Below are 21,500 nucleotides of genomic sequence, written 5' to 3'. Positions count from 1 at the left end.
AAGATTATAGAAGCTTAAACTGTGCAGTATGAAGGGAACTAGTTTAAATTCAGATCGCATCAAGGTATATAAAGTATTAAATGGTATCGAGAGGCCCCTCAATCTCCAGCCCTACCAATGCTCTGAGATCTCTGCGCTCCTCCAATTCTGGCCTCTTGCACATCCCTGATTTTAATCGCTCCACCCTTGGTGGCCATGCCTTCAGCTGCCTAGGGCCTGATCTCTGGAATTCCCTTCGTAAACCTCTCCAGTTCTCTGGCTCACTCTCTCCTCCTTTAAGAAGCTCCTTAAAATCTACCAATATGACCAAGTTTTTCCTGTCCTGATATGTATGTGGCTCGGTGTCAAATTTTGTTTGATAGCACGCCTGTGAAGCTTCTTGGGATGGTTGACTACATTAAAGGTGCCATACAAATGCAAGTTGTTTTTTTTGTTCCGTTCAGTGGAGCACGGCCTTTCCAAATGGCCCTGGCTTCTTAAAGGAGGAGAGAGAGCCAGAGAGCTAGAGAGGTTTAGGGAGGGAATTCCAGAGCTCAGGCTTTAGGCAGCTGAAGACACGGTGAGCCGAGAATATCACTTCCATATAAGTCAGGCCTGTTGGACAAGAGGACACAGATTCCAATTAGTAAAAAATACATTTAAAATCAATCTTTGAAAAGTGTCCATATTCAAAGGACAAATAAATACTTGAAATAATCTCTTGTGTAAGGCAGTGGACTCAAAGAAATTGGGGGAATTCTAAATGTAATTTAACTCTAGGTTAGGTTGGTTGGGATAATAGATGGCTGAATGTGATGAGTTGAATGTTCTTTTTGCATTTTTGACTTTTTCATAAGTTTTTCGAATGGCTTATACAGGTATTTACATAGTATGCAAAAACAGGAAAGTGAAACATAACTAGGACGAGAAACCATCTATAATATTGGACAGTTCAGTAACTCAGTATACTGGTTCTGTAACATACTGGTCCACAGAGTAATGGGGCACAGCTTGTTGTTCCTGACATGACAAAGGTTTAATCCCAGCCATTTCATCATGGGATGCATCAAGTGAAGTTGAGGTACCTCCTGAGGTATCCGCACGTATCTCAAACTGGTTAGTTACATAGGGAGCAAGTTACTGCCCGCCCTTTTGGCTAGTGAACGGTTTGAGGGACATGGAGATCTAAACAAAAGGGAAAGACAAACATTTCAGGATGAGTTTAAACATTTAAAAAAAATCTAATTTATTTTCATAGTGCCATAGTTCTTTCATGAGTGTTGTGAAATGACGAGCAGTAGAACAACCAAGAGCAGGAATTTTCTCAGGGCTGTTCCCACTCCAGCACCATAACTTGGCAGGAATATCATAAGTATTACAATGGATTGATTCCACTGAGATCATATAGTTACTTTGCATAAATTAGGTGTGTGTCATAATTGTGTTTCGCAGAAACAAGGCAAACAATTATTCGGACCATGGGATTGGGGCAAGTGACTTGGATTGGTTGGAGATCCCGAAAATCTTTACACTTACTGCATGTTCTGTGATTTGTTGCTCAGGTTCCGCAGTTTTGCATTTAAACTCTTAGAATAGAATCATAGAAGTTTACAGCATGGAAAGAGGTCATTTCGGCCCATGCCAGCCAACAAGAGGCTATCCAGCCTAATCCCACTTTCCAGCTCTAGGTCCGTAACCCTGCAGGTTACGGCACTTCAAATGTGGTGAGGGTTTCTATCTCTACCATCCTTTCAGGCAGTGAGTTCCAGACCCCCACATCCCTATGCGTGAAGAAATTTCCCCTCAAGTCCCCTCTAAACCTTCTACCAATTACTTTAAATTTATGCCCCCTGGTTGTTGACCCCTCTGCTAAGGGAAATAGGCCCTTTCTATCCACTAAATCTATGTCCCTCATAATTATAGGTCTCTGCTCAGCCTCCTCTGTTCCAAGGAAAACAAATCTAGCCTATCCAATCTGTCCTCATAGCTAAGATTCTCCACTCCCCGGCAACATTCTCGTAAATCTCCTTTGTACCCTCTCCAGTGCAATCACATCCTTCCTGTAATGTGACCAGAACTGCATGCAGTACTCCAGCTGTGGCCTAACCAGTGTTTTATACAGTTCAAGCATAGCCCCCCTGCTCTTGTATTCTATGCCTCGGCTAATAAAGGCAAGCATTCCGTATGCCTTCATAACCACCTTATCAACCTGTCCTGTTACATTCAGGGATCTGTGGACATGCACTCCAAGGTCCCTTTGTTTCTCTACACTTCTCAATGTCCTACCATTTAATGTGTATTCCCTTTCCTTATTAGCCCTCCCCGAATTTATTACCTCACACTTCGCTGGATTAACTTCCTTTTGCCACTGTTTTGCCCACCTGACCAGTTAATTGATATCTTCCTGCAGTCCGCAGCTTTCTTCTTCATTATCAACCAAACAGCCGATTTTAGTAACATCTGCAAAAGTCTAAATCATAGCCCCTATATTCAAGTCTAGATCATTGATGTATATCACAAAAAGCAAGGGACCTAGTACTGAGCCCTGCAGAACCCCACAGGAAACATCCTACCAGTCACTAAAACACCCATCAACCATTACCCTTTGCTTCCCGCCTCCGAGCCAATTTTGGATCCAACTTGCCACTTTACCCTGGATCCCATGGATGTTTACTTTTGTGACCAGTCTGCCATGTGGGACCTTATCAAAAGCTTTGCTTAGAGGCAGTGAAGATGTATGTTTCTGAGCAATAACAGACTTATCCAAAGAAGAATATAGAATTGGAACAATTAACTACTGAAAATATTCAGTGCGCAAACCCACGTTTGACTATTGCAACATTCCTGTATTAAACAAATCATCAGGTTAAATGTACAAGCATTGCAACCAGCCAATCCTTGTTTACTTTAATGCAATAATGGTTCATGGATTAGAGCAAATCTGTGCCAATACCACCTCAGCTGCAGGGCAGCAATCGATAAAGATTGAATAAAATATTCATCTTTTCCATTAACTGTGCGAAACAGTGGACTATTTTATAAAGAGTCAAATAAGCCACTGAAATGACGTGTGTTTTGTGCCTCAGGAGCTGCTGCAGTGCTGTATCTGTGACTCCAGAAACGAATACAATCCCGTATATTCCACAAACAGCCACCGAATTAAGAATGTGGTTCCTTCGGGTGCATTGAGGAGCTGGTGGCAATCAGAAAATGGTAAGGATAGCATGTCACGTCATGTAAGACACACAATAAAATAAGGCACCACGTTTTCATGGAATTATATTCCTATATTGAAAATCACATGGAAAAAAAAAGTTTGAAGCAGTATCAGACTGAGATCGTTTCCAAGTGGGTGCAGCTCCTGGAGTAACCAGCAATAGCCTCCTCTGAAGCCCTGTGCTGTAGCAGGCACTTTATTAACTCCAGGGTAAGTGTTGTTAGTTCGGCTTCCAGATATTCATTTAGGTTTTACTATGCTGCAGCATGAGATCTCATTGTACTCACCTTAATGTCAAAGCATGCAAGACACTTTACTTTAGAAACAGTGAATGCCCATTAAGATTTCCCTCTGAAATGGCTTGATAACATAAGAACATAGGCCATTGGCCCCTTGAGCCAGCTCCGCCATTTAATATGATCATGGCTGATCTGATCTTGGGCTCAACTCCACTTCCCTGCCAGCTCCCCATAACCCTTCATTCCCTTATCGCTCAAAAATCTGTCTATCTCCACCTTCAATATATTCAATGACCCAGCCGCCACAGCTCTCTGGGACAGAGAATTCCACAGATTTATGACCCTGTGAAAGAATAAATTTTTCCTCATCTTAGTTCTAAATGGACGACCCCTTATTCTTATACTATGCCCCCAGCCTTAGATTCTCCCACAAGGAGAAACATCCTCTCTACATCCACCTTGTCAAGCCCTCTCAGTATAGAAACATAGAAATTTACAGCGCAGAAGGAGGCCATTTCGGCCCATTGTGTCCACACCGGCCGACAAAGAGCCGCACGGCCCTCGGTCAGCAGCCCTGAAGGTTACATATGAACCTATGAGCAATGAACAATGGCGGAAAGGTAAAGAGCACACAGCCCAACCAGTCTGCCCCACACAACTAAAACATTCTACACCCCAACCGGAGTGATGTGATCTCCTGGGAGAGGCAAAAACCAGATAAAAACCCAGGACAATTTAGGGAGAAAAAATCCAGGAAAATTCCTCTCCGACCTATCCAGGCGCTCGAAACTAGTCCAGGAGATCACCCTGGCCGTATTCGATTCCCTACAGTACTTACCATTATATCTGCTCCGCCCAACAAAAGGTCATCCAGTCTAATCCTAATTACCAGCACTAGGTTCGTAACCCTGCAGGTTACAGCACTTCAAGTGCCCATCCAACCATCTCTTAAAAGTGGTGAGGGTTTCTGAATCCACCACTCTTCCAGGCAGCGAGTTCCAGATCCCCACAACACTCTGAGTAAAGAAGCCCCCCCTCAAATCCCCTCTAAACCTTCCACCAACCATCTTAAAACGATGCCCCCTCGTAATAGACCCCTCCACCAATGGAAATAAATCCTTACTATCTACTATGTCCAGGCCCCTCAATATTTTGTACACCTCAATGAGTTCTCCTCTCAACCTCCTCTGTTCTAATGAGAACAAACCCAGCCTATTGGAACCGGTTCTGGGGGAGGTGGGACCAGTACAAACCGGACGGTCTGCACCTGGGCAGGACCGGAACCAATGTCCAAGGGAGAGTGTTTGCTAGTGCTGTTGGGGAGGAGTTAAACTAATATGGCAGGGGGATGGGAACCAATGCAGGGAGACAGAGGGAAACAAAAAGGAGACAAAAGCAAAAGACAGAAAGGAGATGAGGAAAAGTGGAGGGCAGAGAAACCCAAGGCAAAGAACAAAAAGGGCCACTGTACAGCAAAATTCTAAAAGGACAAAGGGTGTTAAAAAAACAAGCCTGAAGGCTTTGTGTCTTAATGCAAGGAGTATCCGTAATAAGGTGGATGAATTAACTGTGCAAATAGATGTAAACAAATATGATGTGATTGGGATTACAGAGACGTGGCTCCAGGATGATCAGGGCTGGGAACTCAACATCCAGGGGTATTCAACATTCAGGAAGGATAGAATAAAAAGAAAAGGAGGTGGGGTAGCATTGCTGGTTAAAGAGGAGATTAATGCAAGAGTTAGGAAGGACATTAGCTTGGATGATGTGGAATCTATATGGGTAGAGCTGCAGAACACCAAAGGGCAAAAATCGTTAGTGGGAGTTGTGTACAGACCTCCAAACAGTAGTAGTGATGTTGGGGAGGGCATCAAACAGGAAATTAGGGGTGCGTGCAATAAAGGTGCAGCAGTTATAATGGGTGACTTTAATATGCACATAGATTGGGCTAACCAAACTGGAAGCAATATGGTGGAGGAGGATTTCCTGGAGTGCATAAGAGATGGTTTTCTAGACCAATATGTCAAGAAACCAACGAGGGGGGAGACCATCTTAGACTGGGTGTTGTGTAATGAGAGAGGATTAATTAGCAATCTCGTTGTGCGAGGCCCCTTGTGGAAGAGTGACCATAATATGGTGGAATTCTGCATTAGGATGGAGAATGAAACAGTTAATTCAGAGACCATGGTCCAGAACTTAAAGAAGGGTAACTTTGAAGGTATGAGGCGTGAATTGGCTAGGATAGATTGGCGAATGATACTTAAGGGGTTGACTGTGGATGGGCAATGGCAGACATTTAGAGACCGCATGGATGAACTACAACAATTGTACATTCCTGTCTGGCGTAAAAATAAAAAAGGGAAGGTGGCTCAACCTGTGGCTATCAAGGGAAATCAGGGATAGTATTAAAGCCAAGGAAGTGGCATACAAATTGGCCAGAAATAGCAGCGAACCCGGGGACTGGGAGAAATTTAGAACTTAGCAGAGGAGGACAAAGGGTTTGATTAGGTCAGGGAAAATGGAGTACGAGAAGAAACTTGCAGGGAACATTAAGACGGATTGCAAAAGTTTCTATAGATATGTAAAGAGAAAAAGGTTAGTAAAGACAAATGTAGGTCCCCTGCAGTCAGAATCAGGGGAAGTCATAACGGGGAACAAAGAAATGGCAGACCAATTGAACAAGTACTTTGGTTCGGTATTCACTAAGGAGGACACAAACAACCTTCCGGATATAAAAGGGGTCAGAGGGTCTAGTGAGGAGGAGGAACTGAGGGAAATCCTTATTAGTCGGGAAATTGTGTTGGGGAAATTGATGGGATTGAAGGCCGATAAATCCCCAGGGCCTGATGGACTGCATCCCAGAGTACTTAAGGAGGTGGCCTTGGAAATAGCGGATGCATTGACAGTCATTTTCCAACATTCCATTGACTCTGGATCAGTTCCTATCGAGTGGAGGGCAGCCAATGTAACCCCACTTTTTAAAAAAGGAGGGAGAGAGAAAACAGGGAATTATAGACCGGTCAGCCTGACCTCAGTAGTGGGTAAAATGATGGAATCAATTATTAAGGATGTCATAGCAGCGCATTTGGAAAGAGGTGACATGATAGGTCCAAGTCAGCATGGATTTGTGAAAGGGAAATCATGCTTGACAAATCTTCTGGAGTTTTTTGAGGATGTTTCCAGTAGAGTGGACAAGGGAGAACCAGTTGATGTGGTATATTTGGACTTTCAGAAGGCTTTCGACAAGGTCCCACACAAGAGATTAATGTGTAAAGTTAAAGCACATGGGATTGGGGGTAGTGTGCTGACATGGATTGAGAACTGGTTGTCAGACAGGAAGCAAAGAGTAGGAGTAAATGGGGACTTTTCAGAATGGCAGGCAGTGACTAGTGGGGTACCACAAGGTTCTGTGCTGGGGCCCCAGCTGTTTACACTGTACATTAATGATTTAGACGAGGGGATTAAATGTAGTATCTCCAAATTTGCGGATGACACTAAGTTGGGTGGCAGTGTGAGCTGCGAGGAGGATGCTATGAGGCTGCAGAGTGACTTGGATAGGTTAGGTGAGTGGGCAAATGCATGGCAGATGAAGTATTATGTGGATAAATGTGAGGTTATCCACTTTGGTGGTAAAAACAGAGAGACAGACTATTATCTGAATGGTGACAGATTAGGAAAAGGGGAGGTGCAACGAGACCTGGGTGTCATGGTACATCAGTCATTGAAGGTTGGCATGCAGGTACAGCAGAAGGTTAAGAAATAAAATGGCATGTTGGCCTTCATAGCGAGGAGATTTGAGTACAGGAGCAGGGAAGTGTTGCTACAATTGTACAGGGCCTTGGTGAGGCCACACCTGGAGTATTGTGTACAGTTTTGGTCTCCTAACTTGAGGAAGGACATTCTTGCTATTGAGGGAGTGCAGCGAAGGTTCACCAGACTGATTCCCGGGATGGCGGGACTGACCTATCAAGAAAGATTGGATCAACTGGGCTTGTATTCACTGGAGTTCAGCAGAATGAGAGGGGACCTCATAGAAACGTTTAAAATTCTGATGGGTTCAGACAGGTTAGATGCAGGAAGAATGTTCCCAATGTTGCGGAAGTCCAGAAACAGGGGTCACTGTCTAAGGATAAGCCATTTAGGACCGAGATGAGGAGAAACTTCTTCACACAGAGAGTGGTGAACCTGTGGAATGCTCTACCACAGAAAGTTGTTGAGGCCAATTCACTAAATATATTCAAAAAGGAGTTAGATGAAGTCTTTACTACTAGGGGGATCAAGGGGTATGGTGAGAAAGCAGGAATGGGGTACTGAAGTTGCATGTTCAGCCATGAACTCATTGAATGGCGGTGCAGTCTAGAAGGGCCGAATGGCCTACTCCTGCATCTATTTTCTATGTTTCTATGTTTCTATCCAATCTTTCCTCATAACTAAGATTCTCCATTCCAGGCAGTATCCTAGTCAATCTCCTCTGCACTTTCTCTACTGCAATCATGTCCTTCCTATAACACGCCGACCAGAACTGCACGCAGTACTCCAGCTGTGGCCTAACCAAAGTATTATACAATTTAAGCATAACCTCCCTGCTCTTATATTCTATGCCTCGGCCAATAACGGCAAGCATTCCGTATGCCTTCTTAACCACCTTATCCACTTGGCCTGCTACTTTCAGGGATCTGTGGAGAAGCACTCCAAGGTCCCTTTGTTCATCTACACTATTAAGTGGCCTACCGCTTAATGTGTATACCCTTTCCTTGTTAGCCCTCCCAAAGTGCATCACCTCACACTTCTCTGAATTAAATTTCATTTGCCACTGCTCTGCCCGCCTGACCAGTAGATTGATATCCTCCTGCACCCCATGACTTTCCTCTTCATTATCAACCACACAGCCAATTTTAGTATCGTCTGCAAACTTCTTAATCATACTCCATATATGCAAATCTAAATCGTTAATGTATACCACAAAAAGCAAGGGACCCAGTACTGAGCCCTGCGGAACCCTACTGGAAACATCCTTCCAGTCACAAAAACATCCATCAACCATTATCCTTTGCTTCCTACCTCTGAGCCAATTTTGGATCCAACTTGCCACTTTGGCCTGGATCTAATGGGCTTTAACCTTCATGACCAGTCTACCATGTGGGATCTTATCAAAAGCTTTGCTAAAGTCCATATACTCTATATCGTACACACTATCCTCATCGACCCTCTTGGTTACCTCCACAAAAAATTCAATCAGGTTAGTCAAACACGATCTTCCCTTAACAAATCTGTGCTGACTGTCCCTAATTAATCCTTGACTTTCCAAATGTACATTTATCCTATCTTTCAGGAATTTTTCCAATAATTTTCCCTTTCTCCCTTCTTAAACAAGGGTACTACATTAGCAGTCCTCCAATCCTCCGGCACCATACCCAGATCCAAAGAGGTTCATGTTTCAATAAGATCACCTCTCAGTCTTCAAAACTCCGGCACGTATAGGCCCAATCTGCTCAACATTTCTTCATAAGTCAACTCCTTCATCTCAGGAATCAATCTAGTAAACCTTCTCTGAACAGCCTCCAATGCAAGTATATCCCTCCTTAAATAAGAAGACCAAAACTGCACGCAGTACTCTCGGTGTGGTCTCACCAATACTCTGTACAGTTGTCGCAGGACTTCCCTGCTTTTATACTCCATCCCCCTTGCAATAAAGGCCACCATTCCATTTGCCTTCCTGATTACTTGCTGTACTCGCATACTAACTTTTTGTGTTTCATGCACAAGGACTCCCAGGTCCCTTTGTACCGCAGCATTTTGTAATCTCTCTCCATTTAAATAATAATTTGCTTTTTTATTTTTCCTGCCAATGTTGATAACTGCACACTTTCCCAAATTATACTCCATCTGCAAAATGTTTGCCCACTCATTTAGCCTGTCTATATCCCTTTGCAGAGTCTTTGTGTCCTCCTCACAATTTGCTTTCCCACCCATCATTGTATCATCAGCAAACTTGGCTACATTCTTCCAAGTCATTAATATAGATTGTAAATAGTTGAGGCCCCAGCACCGATCCCTGTGGCACCCCACTAGTCACTGTTTGCCAACCGGACAATGACCCATTTATCCCGACTCTCTCTTTTCTGTTAGTTAGCCAATCCTCTATCCATGCGAATAAATTACCCCCAACCCCGTGAGCTTTTATCTTGTGCAGTAACCTTTTATGTGGCAGCTAGTCAATTGCCTTCTGGAAATCCAAATACACCACATCCACTGGTTCCCTCTTATCCACCCTGCTTGTTACATCCTCAAACAACTCCAACAAATTTGTCAAACATGATTTCCCTTACATAAAACCATGCTGACTCTGCTTGACTGTTTGAGGCTTTTCCAAATGTCCTGCTCCTGCTTCCTTAATAATGGACTCCAGCATTTTCCTAATGACAAATGTTAGGCGAACTGGTCTATAGTTTCCTGCTTTCTGTCTCCCTCCTTTTTTAAATAGGGGCGTTACATTTGCAGTTTTCCAATCCATTGGGTCCTCTCCAGAATCCAGGCAACTTTGGCAGATTACAACCAATGCATCCACTATCTCTGCAGCCACATCTGTTAAGTTACCCCAGGATGCAGGCCATCAGGTCCAGTGGACTTGTCCAAATTTAGACCTAGCAGTGGAATATAGGACTCCTTATTTACAGATTCGGCTTTTAAATCCCAAGGCAGGCTGCCTTTTGAACCTGCTCACTCTCATTGGAGGAGCGTCAACAATTCTTAGGCAGACGGTGAGTTCAATACCCTGTGCGGCTCAGCAGGTCTATACGCATTGGCCCAGAAATGAGCTTAGGCCAGCTTACAGGCAGCAAATGGGTGCAGGGAACTATCCTATCATCTGGGGACGGAGGCCCAAGAATCGAGAAAAATTGGTCCTTGGATCTGACCCAAATAACCGTGGCAGGCTGCCAGCGCCTGTCATGCCTCCACGGGCACCTCCCCTGACTGAAAAGATAAGAGTATTGGACTGGAAAAAGGTAAAGTTCAATGAGATAAAAAGAGATCTGGGCCAAATTAACTGAGTGGACAAATGAGGAAACACGTGAACAGGTCAGCGGTAAGAAATTTTCAGATATGGGATTGATAGCGTACAAAGTAAATGCATTATTGTAAGGCAAAAAGGAGATGTATCAAAGAATAGAGTTCTGCAAATAAGTGGAGACATTAAAATTTAATTGAAACGTAAATGAGAGGCTAAAAGTAGAGTCAACAATGCTAAAGGAAATCCTGAGAATGTAGAGTATATGGATTTTGAAGTAAATATTAGGAAAGATAGAAAGAAAGATTTGCATTTATATAGTGCCTATCACAACCACTGGACATCCCAAAGCGCTTTACAGCCGCTGAAGTATTTTTGGAGTGTAGTCACTGTTGTAATGCAGAAACATAGTAACCAATTTGCACTCAGCAAGCTCCCACAAACAGCAATGTGATAATGACCAGATAATCTGTTTTTGTTATGTTGTTTGAGGGATAACTATTGGCCAGGACACCAGGACAACTCCCCTGCTCTTCTTCGAAATAGTGCCATGGGATATTTTACGTCCACCTGAGAGAGCAGACGGGGCCTCGGTTTAAAGTCTCAGCCGAAAGACGGCACCTCCTTTGTGCTCAAGTCCCTGGAGTGGGACTTAAACTAACAACCTTCTGACTCAGAGGCGAGGGTGCTACCCACTGAACCATTGGCTAGAGAAAAACTTGGTCAAAGTGGTGGATTTTAAGCACGGTCTTGAAGGAAGGGAGAGAGGTGGAGAGGCGAAGAGATGTAGGGAGGGAATTCCAGAGCATAGGGCCTAGATGGCTGAAGGCACAGTTGCCAATGGTGGAGCGAAGGGAGTGTGGTATGCCCAACAGGCCAGAGTTGGAGAACCACAGCGTTCTTGGAGCGTTGTAGGGCTGGAGAATGTGACAGAAATAGGGAGGGGTGGAGGCCATGAAGGGATTTAAACTCAAGAATAGAAATTCCAAATTTGAGGTGTTGGGGGCCGGAAGCCAAGTTAGGCCAGTGAGGACAGGGTGCTTGATAGGATAACCACAGCAGGGTTTAAGATGAGCTGGTTTATGGAGGGTGGAGGTCGGGAGGCTGTTCAAGGTAGCATTGAAATAGTTGAGTCTGGAGGTGACAAAGGCATGGATGAGGGTTTCAGAACAGATGAACTGAGGCAATGACAGAGATGGGCGATGTTACAGAGGTGGGAGAAGGCATAGAAACAGGCGTAGGAAGTCGAAGTGTGTGGGCAGTGATGGAAACTATAGTTATGAGGAGAGACTTGAGATACTGTAACTAATTCCACTAGTGCAGAGAAGGTGATTTAATAGAAGGCTTTAAATTTATGAAGTGTTTTGATCTAGTGAATCGAGAAAGACTTTTCTCTGGCAAGTCTGTGATGCGAAGTCATAAATTTAAAATTATCACTAAGAGTGTGAAGAGAGGTCAGTCAAGCATGGAATAAATTCCACAGGGAGTAGTTGAGGCACAGACCATCGCATTTTTACGGGCAAAACGGTTAAGAGAACAGTGTGGGCATTGGATTCATTTTGGATCGCTCTGGCATAGAGCTGGTACAGACAAGGTAGGGTGAATGACCCCCTTCTGTGCTGTAATATTTAATGTATCTTCTTTGATTGATGTCATCTGACTCTGTCTCTATCTCTGCATTTACAGATCAGGATCAGGTGTCTATACAGTTAGACATGGATGGGAAGTTCCAGCTTAGTGATCTTTTTCTAACATTCAAGGTAAGACACACCCTTTAATATGGGGACCACGTAGCTGTTTTCTTTTCTGCATTGTGCCTATTTTCTCCCTGTATCTACATTGTCCTCAGCTGGAGAGTAGGATGGAACAATAGCAGGCAACCCCGTGGATATCGCCAGAGGCAACCAATTAGGTCGCACGCTTGCTCAGTGTGAGAAGCCGTTGATTTCTCTCCATCCCACAGATGTCCCGGACCAACACCATTGATTCGGAGAAGCTGTAGTGCAAATGTCAGTTGATTCAGGAATCCCAACTCTCATGTTATTATTGCTACACTCCCAGTGACGGCATTTGCATCTGAAACCCAGAGAAAATAAAATTTTCAAATTTCTCTGAAAATGACCAAATCCATGCACAGTGATGAAACACAAAACAATAGTTTCTGTATTCACTGATGGGTCAGATAATCACAACCAAAGATTTTGACCCTTCTGATTAGTTCTAAAGGAAATATCTATTCATTTATTACTGTTACTATGTATACTACTTCCAATTTTGTCCTGATTTATTCAAAACTCTGCTGCGGGTATCTTATCAAGCACTGCTGGCTTGTAATATGCTGTCGGTCATTACCAGTACTGTTCCTTCTTAGACTTCTGTTGATTCCATCTCCCTTCACCAGTACCGACTGAAGCAATGCTCCCGGTTGTATCTGTTGTTTTATTTAGCTAGACCATCATCACCATCATCATAGGCAGTCCCTCGAAATCGAGGCAGACTTACTGCCACTCTAAAAGTGAGTTCTCAGGTGGCTGTACAGTCCAATACGGGAATTACAGTCTCTGTCACAGGTGGGACAGACAGTGGTTGAAGGAAAGGGTGGGTGGGGAGCCTGGTTTGCCACACGCTCCTTCCGCTGCCTGCGCTTGATTTCTGCATGCTCTCGGTGACGAGACTCGAGGTGCTCAGCACTCCCGGATGCTCTTCCTCCATTTTGGGTGGTCTTAGGCCAAGGGATTCCCAGGTGCCGGTGGGGATGTTGCACTTTATCAAGGAGACTTTGAGGGTATCCTTGAAACGTTTCCTCTGCCCACCTGGGCTCGCTTGCCATGTAGGATTTCCGAGTAGAGCGCTTGCTTTGGAAGTCTCGAGTCGGGTATGTGGACGATGTGGCCCACCCAACGGAGCTGGTCGAGTGTGGTCAGTGTTTCTATGCTGGGGATGTTGACCTCAGCAAGAACACTGACGTTGGTGCGTCTATCCTCCCAGTGGATTTGCAGGATCTTGCGGAGGCAGCGTTGGAGGTACTTCTCTAGTGCTTTGAGATGTCTGCTGTATATGGTCCACGTCTCTGAGCCATAGAGGAGGGCAGATATCACTACTGCCCTGTAAGCCATAAGCTTGGTGCCAGATTTGAGGTCCTGAACTTCAAACACTCTCTTCCTCAGGCGACCTGGAAGTGGTGTTGACTAAGAGCACTACTTCAGGGAATGACTAAGAGTGCTGTACAAATGTCATACATTATGAGTTTGTTTATCTCAGCGCACATGTGATCCTCCTAACATCTCTGAACTCAAATAATGCTTTTAATGCTTTCTGCTTTATTTTCCCCTTCAGTCTCCACGGCCGGCTGCCATGATGGTTGAGCGCTCTACGGATTTCGGTCAAACCTGGAAACCGTACCAGTATTTTGCCGATGACTGTGCCGCCTCCTTCCCTCAAATCCAAACAGGACAGCCCCGGAGTTTTGATGATGTGCGCTGCCAAGTGCAGCCCCGGAAACATGATTCATCTGATGAGCAGGTACAGCCACCCACAGTAATATACTGAGGATCACAGCTAAACACTTTCAACCTATCATTCTCAGCACCACCGCTTCGCCTATCTATTCCCTCCTTCAGCTGGGAGAGTGAGCAAACACATTGCTGTAACACGTAAATCAGTGGCTGTATAATGTCAGAAATACAAAATGCAATTCTATCTGTTGAATATGATGCTAAGTTGCAACCTATGAAAATTATGTTAACTAAATGAAGCATTTTGACTGTCTCTTCTTTCCATGTTTGATTGTAGGTGACATTTCGCCCACTCACGCTGGCTGATTATATCAGTAGTTTAAAGAGTGACAAGATTAACAGTAAGACATTTCTTTGACCTAATAAATCCCAATTTATATTTATGATTTCTCAATTTTTAAATGACTTCCGGGTTTTTGGATGCCTTTGTTAATATTTAGAGTATTTTGTACAATACTTATCAAAATAATTAGAGCTTACACGTACACACACTCACAGTGAGTTCCTAATTATCTTGCAGGGAAGCTGCTAAGCAGACCTAAGGAAGCTACTCTTCCTGAATGGATATGCACTTCTGATTTAATTTTTGGCTTAGAAAATTATTTCAAGCAAACCCAGAGGCAACTTGTTGGAATCAAACCATTGAATCTTTACTGTTTTGTTTAATTTATATACATACAGTATAATTGATTTTCCATGGTGTTACACATGGGGAATCAAGATAGATTTAGCCATCAGATAAAGCAGGGTTAGAGGGCAGTGGATGATTGGATCAGGGCGTGCATCCGCAATTCAATCTCCATTTTAAAATCATTTGTTCCGTGCTCATTTTTATTTCTAGTTAAATAGCAAAACTGATGGCAATTTGGGAAGCAGAGAAAAAGAACTGTTTGGAACATAGGAACTTCTCTGCAGTTACAGAGCTGGGAGATGCAAACCCAAGACAGTGCAGTGTCACCACTGGCAGGAGAGTGTAATTATAGTTTAACCAGTAACAGGAAATGGCCATTACCATTATAACTGTGATGGTGATGAGCTTATAATGGAAAAGGTTAACACAAATATGACAAAACGAAGTAAAGTTTTATACATGGGAAGTGCATGTAGACTTATTATAGATATTTAGTAATGATTATGGCCAGTTTTGTTGTGTATACTCAGTGTGAGGGGCTTGTACATTCTACTTAAGTGCCTCAGCCGATACCTTGATACTTCAACATAGGGCCCAAGTTTCACGCCACAAAGTGCACCTAAAAAAAACTTCCAGATTCTCCAGCTCCCTGCAGGTCATTTGCAGCTCGGCGCAGCGCAGCACGAGCTGTAGGGGGCGGAGCCAGGTACCTGCACTAAAAACAGTGCCGGGACCTCTGCACATGCGCGCTACAGTGGGCGCGCATGTGCAGTAGCTCCAGACGCCTGAAACTGTGTGGGAGGGGCCGAAGCACGCAGCCCCTAGCCCTGGTCGAATAGCCTCACTGGGGCTGCGTGAATAAGGCTCCTCCCATGCCAAGCACCTGCTTCCTCCCGACCCGACTCGACTCCCGCTTCCCGCCCCCCCCGCCTCCGGACCGACTCCCGCTTCCCCCGCCCCCGGATCCGACCCGACCGACCAGACCCCCCGGACTGGACCCGACCCAACTCCCGCTTCCACCCCCCACTCCGCCCCTGGACTGGACCCGACCTAACCTCCCTCCCCCCGACCTGACCTCCCTCTCCCTCCCTCCCCCCGACCCGAACAGAACCGACCTCCCTCCCACCACCCCCCCGAACCGCGCTCCCCCCGACCCGACCCTGATCCCGACCCGATCCAACGCCACCTACCTGTAAATCTGGTGCTGGGGACGAGCCCTGCCCGAAGTCTTGGGCCCCACCCGAAGTCTCGGGCCCAGCCCGTTCAGCCTCCCTCCCCCTTCTCCTTTCCCCCCCCCCATCTCCTTTCCCCTCCCCATCTCCTTTCCCTCCCTCTCCTCCCCCCCTCCCCCTTCTCCTCCTCCCCCCTCCCCCTCCTCCCCCCTCCCCTTCTCCCCCCCTCCCCCCTCCCCTTCTCCCCCCTCCCCCTTCTCCCCCATCCCTCCCCCTTCCCTCCCTTTGCTCCCCCCTCTCTCCCTCTACCCCCCTCCTCCTCCTCCCCTCGCTGTCAGAAACACAGACACTGACAGACAGAGAATGAGAGACACACACACACAGACAGAGAGATAGAGACACTGACAGAGACACACTGGGGGGTGGGGGGGGCATCTCAGCACGCTGTTGGAGGGCTCCCGGTGCTGCAGTCGGTAAGTAGAAAATGTTTTATTTATTGATTTTAAAAAAAATTATTTCTTATTAATATTTTTTGATTGATTTATTGGTTGATTTATTGATGTTTTTATCATTTATTATTGATGATGGCTCTTTATTTGTAAAACTGAAGTGTTTAATGTTTGTAAACTTCCTTTTAAACCCCCCCCCCCCCATTCCCTCGCCTGATTTGTAACCTACGCCTGATTTTCTAAAGTGTAGACAAGGTTTTTTTTCGAGCGTACAAAAATCTTCACTTACTCCATTCTAAGTTAGTTTGGAGTAAGTTTTCACTGACAAAACTTTGAAAACAGGCGTAAGTGGCCGGACACGCCCCCTTTTGAAAAAAAAATTCTGTTCCAAAGTGAAACTGTTCTAACTGACTAGAACTGGAGCAAACTGAATGGCGAGAATTCCGATTTCTAAGATACTCCGTTCTACACCAGTTGCTCCTAAAAATCAGGAGCCAATCATGGCAAAACCTGGGGCCTATTATTCTATTACAAAGCGCATTAGTTCTCATCATTTAAAATTGATTCTTGAATTTCAGCACATCGAGAAGAATCATGAGACCCTTGCTGTATTTTTAAGTAAACCAAACACTGTCTCTCTATTCTTAGACTTAGCACCATTTACAAACCTGAGGGTTAACTTTATCAAACCATACAAGCCAGCTTCAACCCAAGAGCTTCGCAATGTCAACGACTTCTACGCTGTGTATGAAATGAAGGTTCAGGGCAGCTGTTTCTGTAACGGACATGCATCCAGTTGCATTTCAGAAGATAATTCTGTATATACTCCACGAGGATCAATGGTGAGAATTCCATTATCATTTCAAGATGCAAATAAGCAACAGACTGACAGCCATTACCGTACATCTTTGCATATCTGAGTCTAAAGTACTGACCACTACGATGCCTTCATGTATAGAACAATTAAATTGGATGTTATTCCGCAAGGCTCATGTGGTTCGTGAACTATGGAAATAGGAAGAACAGTCACAGAAGGGCATTAATAATATCAAAATGAAAGTTGTACAATAGCAGAAATATGAAGCCCAATTCCATCCAAAATATCATCTACTTACTGTAACCTATGAAAACTAGCATAAATCTTGACAATTTGTCAGATAGCATCGATTATAATAAATCCTTTTAATTACGCTATAGGATTTCTGAGTAGGATATTCTGTAGCATACATGGTAAAAGTCCAACATCGGCATTACTGTAACATTGACAGCAGGAATGTTTGGGGTTGCAATCTGCAAGTTCCTTTACACAAACAATTCCTAGTTTGGGGTGCTCTGTCTCCCTGTTCCTCAATGTATCAGGTTTTAAATCCTCACTCTTGTGTACAAATCCCTCCACAACCTTACCCCACTGCAACCTCCTCCAGCCTTTCACACCTCCCATGTCCTCAAGGCCTCATATTCTGGCCTTCTGTGCATCCCTCTGTCACAGCCAATTCAGTCTTATTCTCGGTAATTCCTTTCCTAAACATCTTCATCTCTTTATCTCTCTCTCTCCACCTTCCAATATTGTCTGAAAGCTATCGCCTCCCATCATATCTTCTAAGGCTCACACCAAGGCTCGGCATCCATTCCTTTCTTCTTCTCTGAAGCTCCTTGGGAAATTGAAGGGACCATACAAATGCAAATAGTTGTTGCTAGAGAACTGAAGATGACAGTGGGAATTCAAGTCTGCTGCGTTCTTTGCAGTAAAGACAGCAGTGGAGAATGACAACGGTTTAGGGAAGTCGAAGTTATGTCAAGACGGAATTTCCATGATCTTTAATTCAGAAAGCCAGAAATTCCTGCCCCTATCTCCCCTTACTTGGGCTTTCAGAGTGCACGGACGAAGAATTACACTGAAAGAAATGCAGGTTATTACCCGATGTCTGACATGATTCTGATTCCATGAGTGAAGCTGACCCAAAAATCTCACAAGGAGCGGGTAGCTCATGAGTGGACTCAAAATGGATTCAAACATTTCAACACATCGCTCATGTACGTGAGCATCTATTGTATATTTGAGAAACGTGTGTTGTGTCGATGCTGCTTGTGGTTGGGTCGAAATCCTGCCCTCTGCTACTTGTTTGTACTTTAGAGTGGTGTCAGTAGCTCACAGTTCATTTCTTTCAGATTCAAGAACAATGTGCCTGTAAGCACAACACTGCTGGTAAAAATTGTGAGATGTGTGCGAGCTTCTACAATGACCAACCCTGGAAGCCAGCTGATGATTACAGTCCCAACGGGTGTAAAAGTGAGTAATTGTCCTACTCTCTTTCTTTGGCTCCTAGGAAGGACTTCCTGGATTCAGCGAGTCATAGGCTGATTTCAGAGGGCGATCAGCTGAGGAATTACTGATGGTGATAATTGGTGGACGAAAGATTCACATCTTCACATGACATTTCTCTGTCTGCTACTTTGGCGGAAACATTTACCTGTTTATTTTAAATGGGTTAATGTCCATGTTAGCAGAATCCCATACATTAATCATTCATCCGCTATTTTTTTATTTTTATTCATTGGATGTGAGCATCGCTGGCAGGGCCAACATTTTTTGCCCATCCCTAATTGCCCTTGAGAAGGTGGGGGTGAGCCGCCGCCTTGAACTGCTGTTCTTTGTAGAGGTTTGGTACAACGGAGTGGCTCATTAGGCCATTTCAGAGAGTCAGTTGCTGTGGGTCTGGAGTCACATATTGACCAGACCAGGTAAGGTCAGCAGGTTTCCTTCCCTAAAAGACATTAGTGAACCAGGTGGGTTTTTAGGACAATCCGGCAGTTTCATGGTCACCATTACTGATACTAGCTTTTCGTTCCAGATTTAGTTAATTAACTGAATTTAAATTCCCCAGCTGCCGTGGTGGGATTTGAACTCATGTCTCCAGATCATCAGTCCAGGCCTCTGGATTACTGGTGTCAGTAACATAATCACTATGCTACCGTTCCCACCACTCGTCAGTTTTGGGCTATAGTTTTATGTGTCCAATATATGTCTCTCTAAGCGGGGGTGGCATGGTACTTGAGGATGGCAGGCAGTGTTCTCACTAGCCCATCCTCTCACTCTGCACCTAGTTCTATGCCAAACAGCAACTATCATTTTTATCAGGCTTGAAGCTGGTTCTTCAAATTAGTTCTCTTCCTTTTGCCAATGTGTTGCTATTCCTTTATACTCGTTTTTAGTGGCAGTTTTATAAATTCTTGCTCCTGCTCATCATGAGCACATGTCAGGAATTCGGGCATGAGCACCTCTAATTTCATCCATCAAAATTAATGAATGGAAAATCATCCTTTGAATTCCCAAACTGCACTCCTGGCAATGAAGCTCTGAGAACAGATTTGTAAAATGACCACATAAACCCAATTATTTTCTGTATTACAATTAAATTCTGTAGCACATTTCCATAATTTTGTATTGGCAAATGTCCACCTAGCTGGTGATAAGAGTCATTCGTATTCGGATAGGACAGCTGGATACTATGGGAGGCTGAAATTATGGTGCGACAGGGCCTGTGGTTGGAGTTTGGGTTTCTAAGCCTATTGTCGCAGTATTGTAGTTTCCTGGTCACAGGGATAAGAATGAAGAAAGAAAGACTTGAATTTATATAGCGCCTTTCACAACCACCAGACGTTTCAAAGCACTTTACAGCCAATTATGTACTTTTGGAGAGTAGTCACTGTTGTAATATGGGAAACACGGTGGCCAATTTGTGCATAGCAAGCTCTCATAAACAGTAATGTGATAATGACCGGATAATTGTTGACTGAGAGATAAATATTGGCCAGGATGCCATTGGAAAGAAAAAGGTCCAGTGCCGGCCCTGTTTAGGCTTTGAGTGACCCACTTTGTGCGATAGTTGGACGGAATTTTTAGCTATAATTTGCTTTTCTTTCTTTCTCCTTCAGAGTGCAACTGTAACAATCACTCCCAGAAGTGTCGCTTTGATCCGGAGGTGTACCGAGCTAGCGGAGGGGTCAGTGGTGGGGTTTGCGAGGACTGCCAGCACAACACAATGGGAAACAACTGTGAGCGATGCAAGCCCTCTTTCCACCGCAGGCCACATCGGGATATTACAGCAGCCGACACCTGCGTTGGTAAGTGAATTCCACCCAGTACCACAATCCGGCTCAGCAAAGAGATAGGGAAGAACATTCCAGACCAATAAATTGATTAAAATATATACAGGCGGGACAAACTTTCAATTTACTACAGTTTTCATGACACAACAAAGCCGATTCATTATCGTAGTATTTTGTTTTGTACAGCAGGGCTTCTTCATAAAACTGTTTATTGGGAACGAGACAAAAAGTGAGGAATGTGTTATTGGGGATAAGCGGCAGACAAAATTAAAACCTGATTTGGGTTGAATTTGGGGGTCTCAATTGAATTGTTCATTACTGGTTTGGGTCCTAACATCTTATTTTACTCCCATTTTGTAGGGGTGGAGGGGTGGGGGGAGGTATGCCAATGCACCATTCTGCAAAAGAGCTGTCAAGCAAGTAACCAGATCCTAGACTTCTGCCAATGTTGTGTGTAACCAGCAGCTGACAATGGGCCCGAGAGCAGTATGGGATCCCATAAACGCGCATGTAATGCCGAAGAGCAATTATTCCGTCTTTTTTCCTCATGATTATCCCTCCCCTTTGGGAAATCACTCCTTGCTGCATGGCACCTCCCTCTGTCGGCCTGGCCACAGTCAGGATTCACACAAAGGGACAGAGGCTTGGTTCTTATTTATAAATAGCCAATGTCTGAAAGGGCACTTTTGGGGGGGAGAAAAAAAGCAGGATTGTCCAAAAAGAGCAGAGTTGGGCCTGGGGAAATCAGTAAACCCCTTCTTCCCATTTTGTGCTGTGCTTTGCTGAACGTACAGAGAATGAAAGCTCTTCAGTTTGCACATTGAATGAACATAAGAACATAAGAAATAGGAGCAGGAGTAAGCCACCTGGCCTCCCGAGCCTGCTCCGCCATTCAATAAGAACATGGCTGATCTGATCATGGACTCAGCTCCACTTCCCTGCCCGCTCCCCATAACCCTTTACTCCCTTATTGCTCAAAAATCTGTCTGTCTGCACCTTAAATACATTCAATCCTTCACAGCTTCCACAACTCTCTGAGGCAGAGCATTCCAAAGATTCACGACCCTCTGAGAGAAGAAATTCCTCCTCGTCTCAGTTTTAAATGGGCGGTCCCTTATTCTGAAATTATGCCCCTTAGTTCTAGATTCCCCCACGAGAGGAAACATCCTCTCTGCATCT

The 21,500-nt window shown here is 44.5% G+C and overlaps 1 protein-coding gene across 2 annotated transcripts in view; it reads left to right on the top strand.

Moving 5' to 3' along the window:
* LOC139227894 (laminin subunit beta-3-like) overlaps nt 1–21,500 on the top strand; it is a 73,819-nt gene that overhangs the window by 27,906 nt on the left and 24,413 nt on the right. For both annotated transcript variants that reach the window (XM_070859027.1, XM_070859028.1), the window contains 7 exons: nt 3,066–3,192; nt 12,131–12,204; nt 13,781–13,966; nt 14,237–14,300; nt 16,860–17,053; nt 18,381–18,501; nt 20,148–20,336. In XM_070859027.1, the coding sequence (XP_070715128.1) occupies nt 3,066–3,192; nt 12,131–12,204; nt 13,781–13,966; nt 14,237–14,300; nt 16,860–17,053; nt 18,381–18,501; nt 20,148–20,336 (955 nt within the window). The remainder of the gene's footprint in view (nt 1–3,065; nt 3,193–12,130; nt 12,205–13,780; nt 13,967–14,236; nt 14,301–16,859; nt 17,054–18,380; nt 18,502–20,147; nt 20,337–21,500) is intronic.

This window comes from Pristiophorus japonicus, chromosome 17 (assembly GCF_044704955.1).
Source record: "Pristiophorus japonicus isolate sPriJap1 chromosome 17, sPriJap1.hap1, whole genome shotgun sequence".
In the NCBI taxonomy this organism is placed as follows: domain Eukaryota; kingdom Metazoa; phylum Chordata; class Chondrichthyes; family Pristiophoridae; genus Pristiophorus; species Pristiophorus japonicus.
Note: the sequence above shows the minus strand (reverse complement) of the source record. Positions and strands in the feature narration are given on the sequence as shown.